The sequence below is a fragment of the Xenopus laevis genome, chromosome 7S (assembly GCF_017654675.1).
Source record: "Xenopus laevis strain J_2021 chromosome 7S, Xenopus_laevis_v10.1, whole genome shotgun sequence".
Classification (NCBI taxonomy): Eukaryota; Metazoa; Chordata; class Amphibia; order Anura; family Pipidae; genus Xenopus; species Xenopus laevis.
The window spans coordinates 99,222,096-99,239,078 of NC_054384.1; the positions used below are offsets into that span (position 1 = coordinate 99,222,096).

A 16,983-nucleotide genomic window follows, 5' to 3' on the forward strand; every position below is an offset into this window, starting at 1 on the left:
AACCCTGCAGGGTTCTCAGCGCCCATGAACTACACCTTCAGGAAACCTCCAGGTTCCACACGGATTCAATAAATATTATTCATGTGCAAGTACAGGTACCGGACCTGTTATCCAGAATGCTTGAGACCTGGAGTTTTCCGGATAACAGATCTTTCTGTAATTTGGATCTTCTAGTACTAGAAAATCATGTAAACATTAAATAAACCCAATAGGCTGCTTTTTCTTCCAATAAGGATTAATTATATCATAGTTGGGATCAAGTACAAGCTACTGTTTTATTATTAATTGGATTATTATTGGATCAAATGGGAGATGGGTCTATGGGAGATGGCCTTTCCGTAATTCAGGGATTATGGATAACATTATTTCCGGATAACTATGCAAATTTAAATATGCAAATTGAGGTTGGGATTCATTTTGTGGAGGATTCAATTGCAGCATATTTGATTGGTTACCGTCGGCCGTTTGGACTAATTATGGCTTTGAAAGGAGTCAGATTATAATCGGTAAAGAGATGGGGATCTTGACTTAATAGGAAAGAAAACATGAATCATTAACTGTCCAATTAAAAAATGCAAATAAAGCAATACTTTTTCAGATTTTAAAATTTTATTTTTTAAATACTATTTTTTCTGGACACAACACAATCCTTATTAAACATCTCATTCGTACAGCCCTTGCAATGTTTGGTACAGTCACAGGATCAGCTCACCCAAGGGATAACTAAATGGCTGTTAACATGGGACAAACAGAACACAAAGAGGATGGCAAACAGCTAATGATTGACACTTCAAAGGGAGTGTGACGAACGTAGATCTTATACCCTTCTTTTACTGATTGACGGGTAAAGCCACAGTATATTGAGTTTTGCAGTTTTAGGGTCAGGGCACACAGGCAGATTTGGGGAGATTAGTCCCCCAGCGATTTATATCCCCCTGCCTTCCAAAATGTAAATTGCCGGCGGGATGGCACTTGGAGCGATTCGTTTTCCGAAGTCACCCGCAGTTTCCTTGTCAGGCAACTTCAGAAAATGAAGCACTCCGAGTGCCATTCCGCCGGCAATTTACATTCTAGCCGGCGGGAGGCAGTTTGGGGAGATTAGTCGCCACGAAGAAGAGGAGATTTGTCGCCAGGCGACTAATCTCCGTGAATCTGCCGGTGTGCCCTGACCCTTCCAACGATCATCCTCAAATAAAGAGCCAGACATTACCCTGAGACAAACAGCCAGACAGAAACAGTTATCAGTAGCAGCTAAATTGAAATGCTTGAGCTTGGTGGAAGACCTTTTTTGTAGGAACAGGTGAAGGAGATACAGAAGAGAGAGCAAAACTGGCAAACCTATCCTACACCATCCTATCAGTTTGACAACAAAGTGTCACCCCAGGGGTATCGCACTGAAATGATGAAAAATCACTGGGGACTGTGAGGTGGGAGGGTTCCTATAGGAAAACTATGGAGTCAGTGCATTCGTTTATGCATCAATTGAGGTCATAGATAGCTGAGAAAAACATAATCAATGGCATCGCCACCTAAGTGTTTTCTACCTGGAGGTGACAAGCAGCTGGAGTATAATGCAGGTCTAAATGGTGATATTTGGAGCAAGTCAAAGGACAACGTTCCTCTTGCATTGCTATTGTTCATGATTTGTCATTGGTGATGACCAACGAGCTATGGCATGATGTGTAAGAAACGCTGAAAAAAATGCATTTAATTTCGCTCATCAATGAGTGAGCTGGTGGGGCTGCTGGGGTCACTCGGGCTGCTAGGGTATGTGGGTGTGCTGGCGTTGCTGATATTATTGGAGTTGGTGACATCAATGGAACCTTTCTTGGAGCGTCTTCGCCACTCAGGGATGGAGCCCATGGAGGTCACGGACGGCTGCTTGATGTTCTGACGATCTTTCTCAGCTTCTTCCTCCTCGTCGTATCGTTCGTCGTCTTCTGTTTCACTGTGGTGTGGGCTGGAGTGTCGGGATAGGGAAGGAGATGGAGGTACAGATGCTGGCCGTGGGTAGCGGAATCCCTGAGCCTACAAAAAGAAAGACACATTGATTTAATCATATCAAGGATAATGCACCAAAGCTTGCTACCTCTTGCCTGTAACCAGTGGCGTAACTAGACCCCTAAGGGCCCTGGTAGGGAAATTTAAAACTGGGCCCCACCCCCACACATTGGGCTGGAATACAGCATTACTGGGTTGGGAGAGCAAGTAGAGCCTGCCTCTCTGCTGCTGTAACCCCCTGTGCTCATAGGCAGAGGGTGATCTTTTTGTTTAGGGAGGCTAATGGCAGTCATACACAGGCCTAAACTACTGGCCCTTTGTTATTACTATATGATTTTGCACATTCACATGGATGATTTAAGCCCACTGTATTCTGATCCAGAGAGTAAAAAGGGTGCAGCATTAGCAGACTTTTGAATAGCAATATTAAGTTGTTTGTAATATGAACAAAGTCCCCAAATTCTGTCCCTCACCTTAAGCATATCATAAAGCAGAGATCTGCAAACAGATCTGGTTCAACGAACAATATATATTTATGTATTAATGCACACATTGTACATATCATACACAAGCAAAATGTTGTGTATAAATGCCCTCGGTATCTTGGTAATGCAGCAATCACAATATTACCTACAGTGTTAAAAGTGGAATATATTGTGGCCTAATCTTTGTTTCACTGCTTGCGCATTTGTTCTTTTGAAAGTCTTTGCACCACAGCGTAACTGGAATATCTGATGTAGTGCCAGGGCCCTGTGCAGGAGTCCATTTCTGAGAGATTCTGGTCTGTTACACCCCCAGGCTGCTAGAACACGATCTGTAAGAACTGAAAGGGGGCTTCTCAGCCTTGAAATGGAGATTTATTGGAGGCACCTGGAGTTCTGTATGGGGCACTGACACTTTGGTAAACAGTTCACATACCAGGCGATGTGCAAAGTCTGCATTCTGGAGCTGCTGGTTCTCTCTGCTCACACCTCTAAACGCTTGAGATCCCAGGGTTCAGCAATGCACGTCAATGCCCAACAAATAACTGTTAAATATGCAGCAACCAATAGGAATTTTTTTCAGGCATTCTGGCAGATTTGGGGAGGCTTAGCCTATCCCTGCCATTCTTACTCTCTCTTGTTCCAGCCATGTCATTATTAAGAATCGGCACTGCTTAAACTTTGAAACAGTGGTTCGACCAATCAGGGCCAGAGAGGTTATCCCGGCTCAAAGCCTGATATTTGAGCAGCCAATCCGGGAAGCGCTGACTGATCTTGATTAGCGCTGGGTCTCCTGCTCAAAGTACCGAGCAGCATCAGTGCTGCGCTGCTGCTCTCCTCATCCTGAGAGGCTACGGTTATACTTAATAGAGCAGGGCTGGAGTGGGAAACAAGCAAGCGCCATAGGAAACACCCGGGAACTCAGTGATAACTTATCTCTTCTGGCCCCAGGGGCGTAGGATGTGGAGCGATCAAAGGCTCTGGCGGGCCCTGAGGGGGAGCGGGCCTTGGTGCAAATGCACCCCCTGCTCCCCCGGTAGTTACGCCACTGCCTGTAACCTAAGTTTAGCAGCTGCCATTTTTCTTAAGGCAAAACTTCCCATAATAGCACACTCAGATTTTCAAATTTTAAATTTTTTTATGGTCAAATTCGACTAGGGAGTTACCCAAATTTGAATCGAGTTTTTTTTAAATCTTCTTTTTTAAATTTTCGAGATTTATCATACTGTGGCCCAAGAATTCGACTTGGAGTATTCGCCACCTAAAACCTGCCGAATTACTGTTTAAGTCAGTGGAAGAGGTCCAGGGATCAATTTGGAGATGTTTGCAGCCTTCCGGACATTCGAGTTTAACATTTCTGAAAATCAATTTTATTAATACATTTCGGTAAGTCAAATTTCGAATTTATGGGAGTTTAGGGTCAGGGCACACAGGCAGAGATTAGCGGATTCGTTTTACGAAGTTGCCCAAAGTTGCCTGACGAGGAAACTTCGGGCGACTTCTGAAAACGAATCGTTCCGAGTGCCATCCCACCAGTGATTTACATTTTAGCCGGCGGGAAGGCAGTTCGGGGAAATAACTCATCCCAAAGAAAAGGAGATTTTTCGCCAGGCGACTAATCTCCCTGAATCTGCCTGTGTGCCCAGATCCTTAGGGGAGTTTAAAAAAAAAAACAAAAAACCAAAAAAAAAATCCTGACATGAATTCAGAATGTGACTCTTGATAAATGTGCCTCCCCATAATGCACATGAGGAGCTTATGAGTGTGCGAGTCTCCTTAATTCTCTTTTTCTGCTATTGTAGGATGTATTGCCCTACATCTAGTGGGTCAGCACCACCATTGCATGATTCTTATTCATCCATTCCCCAGTACATAAAGTAGGCTTTCTAACAGTAACCCATACTTACAGCTGTCGGTTCGTGAGGCTCATATGTGAAGTTGTCAGGGAAGGCCTTTGCGAGAGCCATGTGTCGAGCATACATATAATACTGAAAATGAATAAAATGTTGTATCATTAATATGCACCTTTTATATACCGAATACTTAAGAGAAATTCTTTTGCTTTGTTACAAACACAGGTCACACAGATTAGACTGAACTAAAAGATTTTACCAGGCAGACTATATTCATTGGGAAGACCACAGGGTGCAGAATGGACTGTAGCCTTTTTCCGACACTGCATTGAACCTATCTGCATCCAAATAAATGGTGTACCGTTTTATACAATTACTCAGCAGCAGGGTCAGACTGGGCCACCGGGAAAAAACCTGGTGGGCCCCAGTTCTTTTGAGCCCCGCTGGCCCAGACCCACTCCACGCAACTCTCTCCTTAGCTCCCTCCCTGACGAGTGCTGGAAAGAAGTAAGTGTGTGTAGGGGGAGTACAGAGACAGAAGACTTTGCAGCTGGGGGGGAACAGGGAATGGTGTGGGAGACCCCTGAGGCTGGCGGCCCCTGGGCCCTCCAGTCTGACGCTGCTCAGCTGTAACTGGAAGCCAAGCAGATTCAGCTCCTGATACCAGGGAGTGTTTAAAGGGATACTGTCATGGGAAAACTTGTTTTTCCCCCAAATGCATCAGTTAATAGTGCTGCTCCAGCAGAATTCTGCACTGAAATCGGTTTTTCAAAAGAGCAAACTGATTTTTTTTAAAATTTAAAGTTAGCAGAAAGCATCTCCCTAACACAAGATAACAGCTGCCTGGTAGATCTAAGAACAACACTCAATAGTAAAAATCCAGGTCCCACTGCAACACATTCAGTTACATTGAGTAGTAGAAACAACAGCCTGCCAGAAAGCAGTTTCATCCTAAAGTGCTAGCTCTTTCTGAAAGCACATGACCAGGCAAAATGACCTGAGATGCACCTACACACCAATATTACAACTAAAAAAATACACTTGTTGGTTCAAGAATGAAATGTTATATTGTAGGGCGAATTATTTGCAGTGTAAACAGTGTCAATTAGAAATAAAAACGACATCATGACGAATCCCTTTAAGTAAATAAATGTTGCAGCAATGCACTCTGGTGCTCAAAATCACTTTTTAGCAAAAGAAATAAGGTCTGCGTTCTGTACTGTAAAATATTCTCCAAGTTAGTAGCAACAGAATAGGTCTCTTACCCTTCCCAGATACTTCCAATCTAACAAGTCAGATAGACGTTCCGTGCGGTTCCTCTGGATGATGCGCTGCCGCCGGGTTTGCTGCGAGAAGCTGTAGAGGAAGGATGTGAGTTGGGTGCAGGATTCGTCCACTGAGCGGAATCGTCTGTCTAAGATATAAATACCTGTTGGGGAGAGGGGGGGTAGAGAAACATTTGTTATGGTGAGAAGAAGGCAAGAGAGACCCTAGCAATATATAGTGAATAAAGTAGCCCCTATTGTAAAATAGTTCCATGACCATATAAAAGCACAAGGCTGAAGGCATGGAACTCCGAGGTTACTTCTAATATCCTCATATTTTCAGGGTACTTTAATTTATTATAATATACACGTTTTAGTGAGTCATGTGACAAAAATGACATCACTACTCACCGTTTATAACTGATGACATCACTAGTCACCGTTTATAAGGATATCATTTACAAGATATTCATGGATTCTGAGTATTATACAAGGATACAAACCATAAGCAGTGGGGTCTGCAATGTGCTCCTCCATAAAACATCCAAATCCAGAGAGGTTGGTGGAAACACTGGGAATTCCCATGACAGTACATTCAGCTAGAATTAAAAAACAGAAGAGAAGCATTTAATGACTATGGGCAAAGTTCAGTGTCCAACACTCTTCCTCCACCAGGGAAGCAACTGCATGTCCTCACCTGGCGTGTACCCCCAAGGTTCATAGTAAGAGGGGAAGACTCCCAAGTGACAACCACGTACAAATTCCTCATAATCCATGGGTAAAAGTGGGCTAGTTGAGGAAAGGAACTCTGGATGGAAAATAACCTGTAAGAAAAAAAAAAAAATAAGACAATTATATATACAAAAGTACTTATAGAGGAGGCTCTGTGGGTGTCTATAGCATTTGCTTATAGACACTTACTCTATTAAAGGAGAACTAAACCCTAAAAATGATTATGGCTAAAAATACCACATTTTATATACTGAACTTATTGCACCAGCCTAAAGTTTCAGCTTGTCAATAGCAGCAATGATCCAGGACTTCAAACTTGTCACAGGGGGTCACCATCTTGGAAAGTGTCTGTGACACTCACATGCTCAGTGGGCTCTGATTGGCTGTTGAGAAGCTAAGCTTAGGGCTCGTCACTAATTATCCAGCAGAAAATGAGCTTCCCCTGTAATATAAACTGATGCTACAGGTTTGCTGATTATTAAATTCTGATGCTAATTGCACTGGTTTCTGTGCTGCCATGTAGTAATTATCTGTATTAATTACTAATCAGCCTTATATTGTGACATTTCTATTCTATGTGTACTGTATATTGTGAGTGGCTCCCTAAGCTCAGTAAGTGACAGCAGCACAGAGCATGTGCAGTGAATCAGCAGAAAAGAAGATGGGGAGCTACTGGGGCATCTTTGGAGACACAGATCTTTACTACTAAAGGGCTGTGGTTGCCTTGGGCTGGACCAGAAGCACAAAACATCATGTACAAAATTTCTAGCCGACTTTGTTCATTAAGCTTTAGTTCTACTTTAACCATGGGCAGAGGCATAGCTATAGAGGAAGCAGACCCTGGAACTTAAGTTGGATAGGAGGTTAGAATATCCTGTTGCATCATGGGAAGTTATGTAGGAGGTGTTGCTATGAGCCATTTAGAGACAGAGTACTATGTGAAGTTATATCTGTATGGGCCAGAACATTCAGTGCAGTTTACTCACCTTCACACGATCAGAGCTGCTGTTAAACATGCCGATCCTCCGGATAGTGTTCAGTATGGCGTCTGTAGAGTCCTCAAGCATGTTATGGGTGCATATAGGAGGGAAGGAGTGTCTCTGTGGGGGAAACAAAGAAAGTAATTTTATTTATTTGGCTATAATTGTGGCTATTGATCTTTGGATACTTACATAGTTACAGAGTTAAATTGGGTTGAAAAAAGTCCATCAAGTCCAACCCCTCCAAATGAAAACCCAGCATCCATACACACACCCCTCCCTACTTTCACATAAATTCTATATACCCATATCTATACTAACTATAGAGTTTAGTATCACAGTAGCCTTTGATATTATGTCTGTCCAAGAAATCATCCAAGCCATTCTTATAGTCATTAACTGAATCAGCATCACAACATCACCCGGCAGTGCATTCCACAACCTCACTGTCCTGACTGTGAAGAACCCCCTACGTTGCTTCAAATGAAAGTTCTTTTCTTCTAGTCTAAAGGGGAGGCCTCTGGTACGGTGATCCACTTTATGGGTAAAAAGGTCCCCTGCTATTTGTCTATAATGTCCTCTAATGTACTTGTAAAGTGTAATCATGTCCCCTCGCAAGCACCTTTTTTCCAGAGAAAACAACCCCAACCTAGTATTTTAGTTACTCCCTTATAGAATTGCTTCTGCAACAGAATCTCAAAGGAGACCATGTTATGATCACTACTCCCTAAATGCTCATCCACACAAATGATAGAGATGAGTTCAGTATTATTAGTTATTACAAGGTCCAAAAGTGAGATATTCCTAGTAGGTACTTGAACCTGGAATAAAAAATAAAAAATTCAGCATATTTACAAACCTATTAGCTTTTTCAGTCTTAGCAACCCCATTACCCCAGTCAATGTCTGGATAATTGAAGTCACCCATAGCAACAACTTGACCCAGCTGTGAAGCCGCTTGTATCTGCAAGAGTAGCTGGGCTTCATACTCGACACTTATACGAGGTGGTTTATAGCATACACCAATGATAATTCTTTTTTTTACCTTTTACCCAGTCAAAATCTCTACCCAGAGGGATTCTACACCCTCACCAGTGACAGCAATGGTTATTTCTTTAGCGCTTGGCTTTAATGCAGGCTTTACATACAAACACACTTATCCACCCTTTTAATCCCTCTGTCCCTCCTAAAAAGGGTGTAACCATTTAAATTCACAATCCAGTCACATGTTTCATCCCACCAGGTCTCAGTGATACCAATTAGATCATAATTTTTAGAGCATGCAATTAATTCCAGGTCTCCCATTTTACCTGACAAACAGTGCATTTGCCAGCATACAGCGGAGGTTACTACTTTTGAAATTTGCATTACTTAGTGGAGAATTATATATTAAGTTAGTATTATTCTGTTTTCCTTGTAACAGAGGGACCACCTTAGCTGGTAAACGGTATGCCCCCCTCACTCCACCCCCATGACCCCTTACTAATCCCACTGCCCAGTATACCCTAGCTTCCCCATAATTCTATCTCACCCGCCCCCCCTTGCCTAGTTTAAACACTCCTCCAACCTCTTAGCCATTCTTTCCCCCAGCACTGTGGACCCCCTTCCATTGAGGGTCAAACCGTCACGACTGTATAGGTTGTACCCCAAGGAAAAATCAGCCCAGTGCGCTAGAAAATTTCAGAACAGATGACATTGGAAGACCTTTTCTTGATCTTAGAGCCTAGATCCCTGAAATCACTCTTTAAGGTCTTCCATCTACCATTTATTTTGTAATTAGTACCGATATTCACTAAGACAGTTGGGTCCTGCCCAGCCCGACCCAATAATTTGTCAACCCGATCAACCACATGCCGAAACCAGGCACCAGATAGACAGCAAACTGTTTGGTTGTAGCAATCTGGATGACAGATTACCCTATCCACTTTCCTAATAATTGAGTCCCCTACAACCACAATCTGCTTAGGCCTGACTCTACTCTCCTCCCCACCACTACTAGAGAAACTGGTCTCCCGGCTGTTAGAGAGATCAGCCCCATCTAGAATTGCCAATCCAGAGTTCATACTCCCATCATCATCATCACACAATCTGGCAAATTTGTTGCGATGTATAAGCTCCGGATCAGCCTCCATTTTCCTTTTGCCCACCTTAGATTTTCTAACTGCCACCCAGCTAGCTGCCCCCCAAACTATCTGACCCTGCTAGGTCCTGCTCAGTGAGCAAGAGACTCCTTTCAAGGACAAATACTTATCCTTTTCAGTTGATTTGTTTGCTTTTAGTTGCTTTAGAAGAAATAAACAAGATGCTTCTCACTAAATGGTGTTGAATTTACCTAAAGGAAAACTATCATGGAAGCAACTGGTCTCCTACAAGACTGGCATAAAAGCAAGATGAAGGTGGAGCAAATAGATCAGCAGCACTGTATTCATGAGGGACGGGGCGGAGAGGCATGTACGAAACTGTGGCCCCAGCACAACTTTAGGCTACAGCTAGGCTCCTTTCACATTAAAATAATGCACCATATTGGATGTAGTATTTTCAAAGCCATGGGCCCTGAGTTGTGCCAGACACACATGGTAAAAGGAGCGGATTGCCAGCATAGTAGCTTCTGATACAAGTCTCTAACAATTGCCCTATCTAACAATTGAAGAGACAAAGATAAAATATAATAGATACCATCTCAATCACTCCAGGGCCGTATTTTCTCAAGATAATATACGCAGACTATAGGCTGTCTTCTTTTCCTTACCTGTGTGGCAAATATGGCTCTCTTCAGCATTGTGAAGTCCTCCTTATCCAACATCTTATTCATATCTGGCAAATTCCCTCTGCAATGCAAATCAACACATAAATTGCCTGTTAATAACTATACTTCTATCATCAATTCTATCATCAATAATGTGGCTGGATTTAGAGAAGACTGGGATCCCAGCAGTACAGGGAGATCGCGGCCTCCACCCAAGGGTATAAAATATAATATTATTCTTATTATAATTATTAATATGTATTTATATAGCACCAACATATTGCGCTGCGCTGTACAACTATAAAACATGAATTACATACATAAAAAAAATATGGAGTTACATACATCATAACCAATACCAGTACAAAAGGTGAGGAAGGCCCTGTGTAAAAGAGCTTACAATCTAAAGGGAAGGGAATAAGACACAAGGAGTGGGAGTGGGCAAGATCAGAATTAAGTGGGTGAGAGATGTAGTACAGTATGTGGTATTGCATTTGGTAGTTAAGCAGAGTGAGGGTAGGCTTCTCTAAATACGTGTGTTTAATAGATCTTTTGAAAGCAGAAAGGTTTGGAGAAAGTCAGACAGACCGTGGGAGATAATTCCAGAGTTGCAAAGTCTTGAATGCAAGCGTGTGCAGATCCCCAGCTGTTGTTGAACCACACTTCTCAGCAGCCCACCTAAAGCCTTCAGCTGTAGGATCGAGGCTGAGAACGCGAGCTCAATAAAATCTGGAGGGCAGCAAGTAGCCCACCCTGATATATATACTAGCTGGCACTAATAAAGACTTTCTATCATTTATACTGGGTATGGCCAGAAGAGGGCAGCAGTCAGCAAAGAGGTAATTTTGGAATAAACATAAGAACCGCAGGGTTTAAGTATCTCAAATGCAAAGTATCATATAGGTTTCAGTATTAATGGGGTTATATTAATATATGTAGAGTATGTTTTATCACTACAACCTCCACAAGACTTTATTGATGGCATAAGGTAATTATTTGCAAGGAAAGCTCAGCTCTTTGCAGGAGGCATGGCATTCATACTAAGGCCGCATATACAGTAGACGTGAATTAATAGAGCAGAGCAATGGAACATTATAAATAAGATCTTTCTTTGGAATAACATGACAAATTGGGTGGGACTTTAATATAATGACAGCACAGACCGGATTGCCAATATGTTATGACATTATCGGATATAGAAATGAATGAGGATGATGAATCACTTACACTAGTAATGACTCGTACAGTTTCTTTCCAAACTTTTCCTTAATCGTGTTGGCTGTATCACTGAAGGTGTAAACACAAGAAAACAAGTGCCTATGGAGTACTACAGAACAGGCTGCTTAGTAACAAACATATCTTCTATAAACCCAGAGGCAGGACCGGACTGGCAATCTGTGGGTTCTGGCAAATGCCAGAGGGGCTGCTATAAAATTCCATAGAAAGTCACTATTTAGTGGGCTGGTGGGGCTGTTTGGGCCTCTATGTGGGCTGATTGGGCCTCTGGGTACCTGAAATGCCAGGGCCTATTTTGAGTCTCAGTCCAGACCTGCCCAGAGGCAATAAATAAAAAGTGTGACCAACTGTTCAGCTATTTGTAAGTCGCTGCTGAGTCACAGTCACATTTATGGAAAGTCTCACTCTTGGATCCTGCAGTAGATGTGGGGCCCCTAGTGGTCACATACAGGCAGTGCTACTACAAGTTGTATACAATTAATAATATCTACCATGAATGCTGGCAGCTACTTGTCTATATTATATTAGGAAAGCACTCCCCCAGACTATTATTTGCCCCCTAAACATACTCTTGCACTCACCACAACTGTTTTCGTACTGCTTGACCCTTCAGCGTTTCCACATTGAAGTTGTTGGTTCGAGCCGGCATGATGAAAAAGGCAACTATGGTTATATCACTGTGATTAACCTGCAAGAAACAATGGTTTGTAGCAAGAGATCGAGGGACACCATTGCTCATAGAAATAGAAAACACCTGACTCCGCTGGTAAAGATGGTTTTCCACTTGAAGTCAGAACCAGTAGTGCACACACAAACACTGCTTTCAGTAGCAATCACATAGACAAATCTCTCTAAAATCACTGATCTTTATTAATAAACATTCACTGGAAAGTTGCTTAGAATAACATTTGCTTTTATTAATTTTTTGGTGGAGTTCCCCTAAAAGGAGATGTAAACCCCCTCCACAAAAATGTAATCAGTGAACAGCCGCCTCTTTAAAATCTTTAGCTAACTGCCACTCTGGTTGCAGCATCCCCTTAAAGGGGATGAAAAGGCAAAAAAATAAAATCCCATTTTTACTTTCTTTAATGAAAAAGAACCCCATTTCCAATATACTTTAAATAAAAAATATGTACCGTTTTTATAAGAAACCTGACTGTATGCAGTGAAATTCTCCCTTCATTTACTGCTGTGGATAGGAATTGTCAGATGGTCCCTAACTGCTCTGCGGGTAAATGATCATACTTTCAAACAGCAGGGGGAGCCTCTGATTTAAGTTTTCCTGTAGAGCAGCCGGAGACTGTGTAGAGATTTGTATCCGCAGACGCAGTGCAGTCTGTATATTCTGATTCTTGCGGTATCGGCTTCTATGGCAGATAGTATTTGACTTTTGATGATTTATTACTATCCCTAAGCTTAACCCTTCCAACAGAAGCCCAGACCACACAGAGCATGTGCGTAGTCTTGGTCTTGCAAAGATGTTTAACAATTTTACAAGATAACAGCCCCCTGCGGCCAACTTTGAAAGCATAAATGATTAGTTTAATTGGTGCAGTAAACATGTTTATATTTAGTATACAAAATAAAGCATTTTTTATGCATTTCTATATTTTAGACTTTAGTTCCCCTTTAATCCTTCTACTCCTCTAACCCACTCTCCACCCTCCCTCAGAAATGTACTTTGGCTGTTGATTTATGAGCATGCTCAATTCTTCTCAGCTCAGATTACTAAACACACCCTCCAGTCTATCAGCCAATGAAGAGATAGTGTTGCTGGTTACCATAGAAACTCTTGCTGTCCAATTTTATCTCTTAACCACTTCTCCTGAGCTCAGCTTAACCATTACATTGCTCAACCCCAGCAGAACTTTTTATCAAAGTACGTTGTGCCTGTATAAACCTGCATTCTGCATTGCATGAAATTTAGAGCATACAGGTCCTGTTTGCATATATCAATGTTACTGATGATGTCAGAGGAAAAATGGCCGCCTGGTGAAAGCTGCTATTTTTTTTAGGAAAATGTGATGGTGCTGGCAACTGGAGGGGGTATATGTAGTACAAATGATGTGGCTTGGGTGGGGAAGATATGCCCAACTTGAAAATGTAGGATTTTACATGTCCTTTAAAAATCAAATGGAAGCAGCATTGGTACTTTTGAGTATTTCATAGTCAGTGGAATGAAACCTCTTTGTGTGACATAAGCCTTAGGTCTCCATGCCTCTATGACTAGGTCTCTAGGCTATAGACGTTAAAGTGCTACAGTTTCCAGCATTCATCCGATTCTGGGAGTTGTAGTTCAGTTGTACTGTTGAATGCTTACTACTACCCTACCCCTAGTCCCTACTTTGCTTCCCAACCACCTTACCCTCAGAAGGTAATTGAGCCTGGCCAAAGCCTCCAAAAATACGTCCGCTCCCTTGTTCGAGAACTCGTAGCGGCCAGCAATGAAGAAAAACAGAGTCTTGTCCAAATTGAAATCCAGATGTCTGAAATAAAAGACAAGTTCATTGATCCGCTCTCACGTAGGTGCAGAATTTTCCCAGGGACGGTAAAGCACAGCAATACAAGTGGCGATTTCTTTCATCAGTCTAACTATGCCGAACAGATTAAAAGGGTGGTTCACTTTAAGTTAACTTTTAGTATGTTATAGAATGTCTAATTCTAGGCAATTTTTCAATTCGCCTGCATTTTTTCATTTTTATAGTTTTTGAACGATTTGCCTGTCTCTTCCAGCTTTCAAATAGGGGTTACTGACCCCGTTTAAAAAAACAAATGCTCTGATAGGCTACACATTTATTGTTATTGCTGCTTTTTACTACTCATCTTTGTATCCGGGCCCTTTCCTAGTCATATTCCAGTCTCTTCTTCAAATCAATTCATGGTCGCTATGGTAATCTGGACCCTAAACAATTAGATTGCTGGAACTGCAAATTGGACAGCTCCTGAATAAAAATCTGAATCACTCAAAAACCACAAAAAATAAAAAATGAAAACCAATTGCAAATTATCTCAGAATATCACTCAAAGTTCATTTAAAGGTGAACAGCCCCTTTAAAGGTGGTTGCTGATTGGCTAATCTGGAATATTGCAGTGAAACAAATATAGAACCCTAAGGTACTGGGAGCCTTTAAACTACTCCTTTGCTAAAGAAGTGATAAAACTCATATAGCCATTATTTTAAGGTAGGAATGCACCGAATCTAGGATTCGATTCGGGATTTGGCCTTTTTCAGCAGAATTCGGATTCGGCCTAATCCTTCTGCCTGGTCGAACCGAATCCTAATTTGCATATGCAAATTATAGGCGGGGGAAATTGCGTTACTTTAAACAAGGAAGTAAACATTTTTCCCCTACCCACCCCTAATTTGCATATGCAAATTAGGATTCGTTCGGTATTCAGCCGAATCCTTCGCAAAGGATTCGGGGGTTCGGCCGAATCCAAAATAGTGGATTCGGTGCACCCCTATTTTAAGGATAAGCCATTGCCCCCCATCCCAGCATTGCCAACTACTGGGAGATGTAGTTGCACAACAGCTAGAGGTTCCTAGATATATAAACAATGTTAATACGCCATAGAGTGAACAAGAGATGGCCTCACCCGTAAAAATGTCCCCTAATAAACTCCTGGATGCGGCCCTTGCTCTGCGCATGCAGGTTCTGAAATTCGTGCATGGCGGAAAACTTCTTTACATTCAAACCGTTTGGTGTCACAATATCTGAAAAGGGAGAAGAAAAGAATATGAGGTGAAAGGAATAATACAGTAGAAACTCCTTGTTCTGCTGGTCAGGGGGTTCAGGATCATAGATATTCAATATGGGGTTCTTGGGACCCCAGAAAAAAGGGTCAATCCAGTAAAAGGAGATTTAAATGTATATGAAATCATGGCAGGTAGGCATTTACTGATGAGCTATGCTGGACAGAAATGTATAGAACATCGTAACGGGACAGATTTACAGACTTGGGAATTCCCCAATGGACATTTATCAAAGCAAAAAGATGTGTCCATTTATACTGAGTGGGCTGTTAGTGTTCAGTGCTGCTTTTGTGATGTGTTTAACACTAACACCCCTACCTGAATCATTAATCTCTGGAGGGTGCATGTTGTAACATTGGGAGATGTTAAAGCTTTAGGGATCAAGTATCTCCTTTCTCTTGCATCTATTAATGCGTGGCACTACCTTTATTATTATTATGGTTCCACTAGTATACAGACATACAAAAACAATGTTAAAAGCCCTTTGGGAACATGAGATTTCACCGACACTTACCAGGCTTCCGCTTCAACAGATGTTCAGCTTCTATGGCGGTGATCTGAGACACAGTGGTAAAGACATGACTGCATTGTACAGCAGCTCGCTCCATACAGTATCGGTGATAGATCTGCCGGTCTCCAGCTTCTTTATCTACATTGAACTGTGAAGAAAATACGTTTATCAAATATACAGAAAAAATTATATATATATATATATATATATAAAAATCACATACAACTGGTGCACTCTAAACTGTCCTCAAATGCCTGCTGGGTGCTATCTATATATATATATATATATATATATATAAGAGGAAAGGGCCCAAAGATTTAGAGATTCCAATCTTCAATCTTTCACAGCATTCTTTGTCGGATGGTGAATCCAGTTTGCTTAAGAAGGGGTTAACGTTTGTCCCCACGACGGACTTGAGACAATTTGATTGGGACATTGATTTCTATAAGTTTTGTAGAGTACTATGTTTGAAAGATATGTATTGTAATAGTTCACCTACTACGATTCCTGCTAATAATTTGAAATTAAAAAGCCTTTTCAACCCTGCCATGACAAATTCTGCGATCAAGCTGTTTAAACAACAAGTAGATAGTGAAGTGGGATCTTTAATTAGCTCTCAAAAAAGTAAGAAAAATTTAACTAAATCTGAAAGTATGGCAATCAAAACCTTGTCAGAGGACAAACAAATTGTGATTAGGCCCGCCGATAAGGGTGGGGGCATTGTTTTGTTGAATTATATAGATTATCGTAATGAGATCATACGACAACTCTCTGATAATAAGGTATATAAAATACTTAAGGGCGACCCTGTCGCATCTTTTAAGAAACAAGTTGATTTATATATTAATATGTCATTTGCTAATGGTTTCATCACTGAGGAGTTGAAGTCCTTTTTGTCTATAGATTTTCCTAAATGCCCTGTTCTATATTCCCTACCAAAGGTGCATAAGAACCCTGTAACTCCCCCTGGACGACCCATAGTGTCCAGTAGAGAAAGCCTTTTCCATCCAATTGGTCTTTTTGTTGATACAATTCTACAACCTATTGTGCAAGCCACCCCAAGTTACTTGAGAGATACACCACATCTGCTCAGTCTAATTAAGGATTTTACAGTGGGGGCGGAGGAGGTAATTACACTGGCCAGTATGGATGTAGTGAATCTATACACCTGCATTCCCCATGACCTAGGGGTTGATGCTGTACGGCATTCGATGCTGCAAACTGATGGATATTCTGGTCCAAATGTCGAGTTTGTGTTGGAGTTATTACATATGTGTTTGACTATGAATTACTTTAGATTTGAGCAAAATTATTATATGCAGGTGTCTGGCACAGCAATGGGAGCGGCCATGGCACCTGCATATGCAAATCTATTCATGCATCAATTTGAACTCCACAATATTATGCCAAAGTTTGGAACGAGT

General features: G+C 41.6%; 1 protein-coding gene across 3 annotated transcripts in view; it reads right to left on the reverse strand.

The window, feature by feature from the left end:
* Nucleotides 1–607: 607 nt before the first annotated feature.
* The window catches only part of LOC108697802 (glycogen [starch] synthase, muscle), a 32,190-nt gene continuing 15,814 nt past the window's right edge, over nt 608–16,983 (reverse strand). For 2 of the 3 annotated variants that reach the window (XM_041571613.1, XM_041571612.1), the window contains exons 6-17: nt 15,563–15,707; nt 14,892–15,009; nt 13,660–13,780; nt 11,876–11,982; nt 11,286–11,345; nt 10,062–10,140; nt 7,320–7,433; nt 6,299–6,425; nt 6,105–6,200; nt 5,602–5,765; nt 4,391–4,471; nt 608–2,028 (exon numbers count right to left, since the gene is read on the reverse strand). In XM_041571613.1, the coding sequence (XP_041427547.1) occupies nt 1,708–2,028; nt 4,391–4,471; nt 5,602–5,765; nt 6,105–6,200; nt 6,299–6,425; nt 7,320–7,433; nt 10,062–10,140; nt 11,286–11,345; nt 11,876–11,982; nt 13,660–13,780; nt 14,892–15,009; nt 15,563–15,707 (1,533 nt within the window). In that variant the 3' untranslated portion in view covers nt 608–1,707. The remainder of the gene's footprint in view (nt 2,029–4,390; nt 4,472–5,601; nt 5,766–6,104; nt 6,201–6,298; nt 6,426–7,319; nt 7,434–10,061; nt 10,141–11,285; nt 11,346–11,875; nt 11,983–13,659; nt 13,781–14,891; nt 15,010–15,562; nt 15,708–16,983) is intronic. The other variant, XM_041571614.1, reaches the window with a different exon arrangement.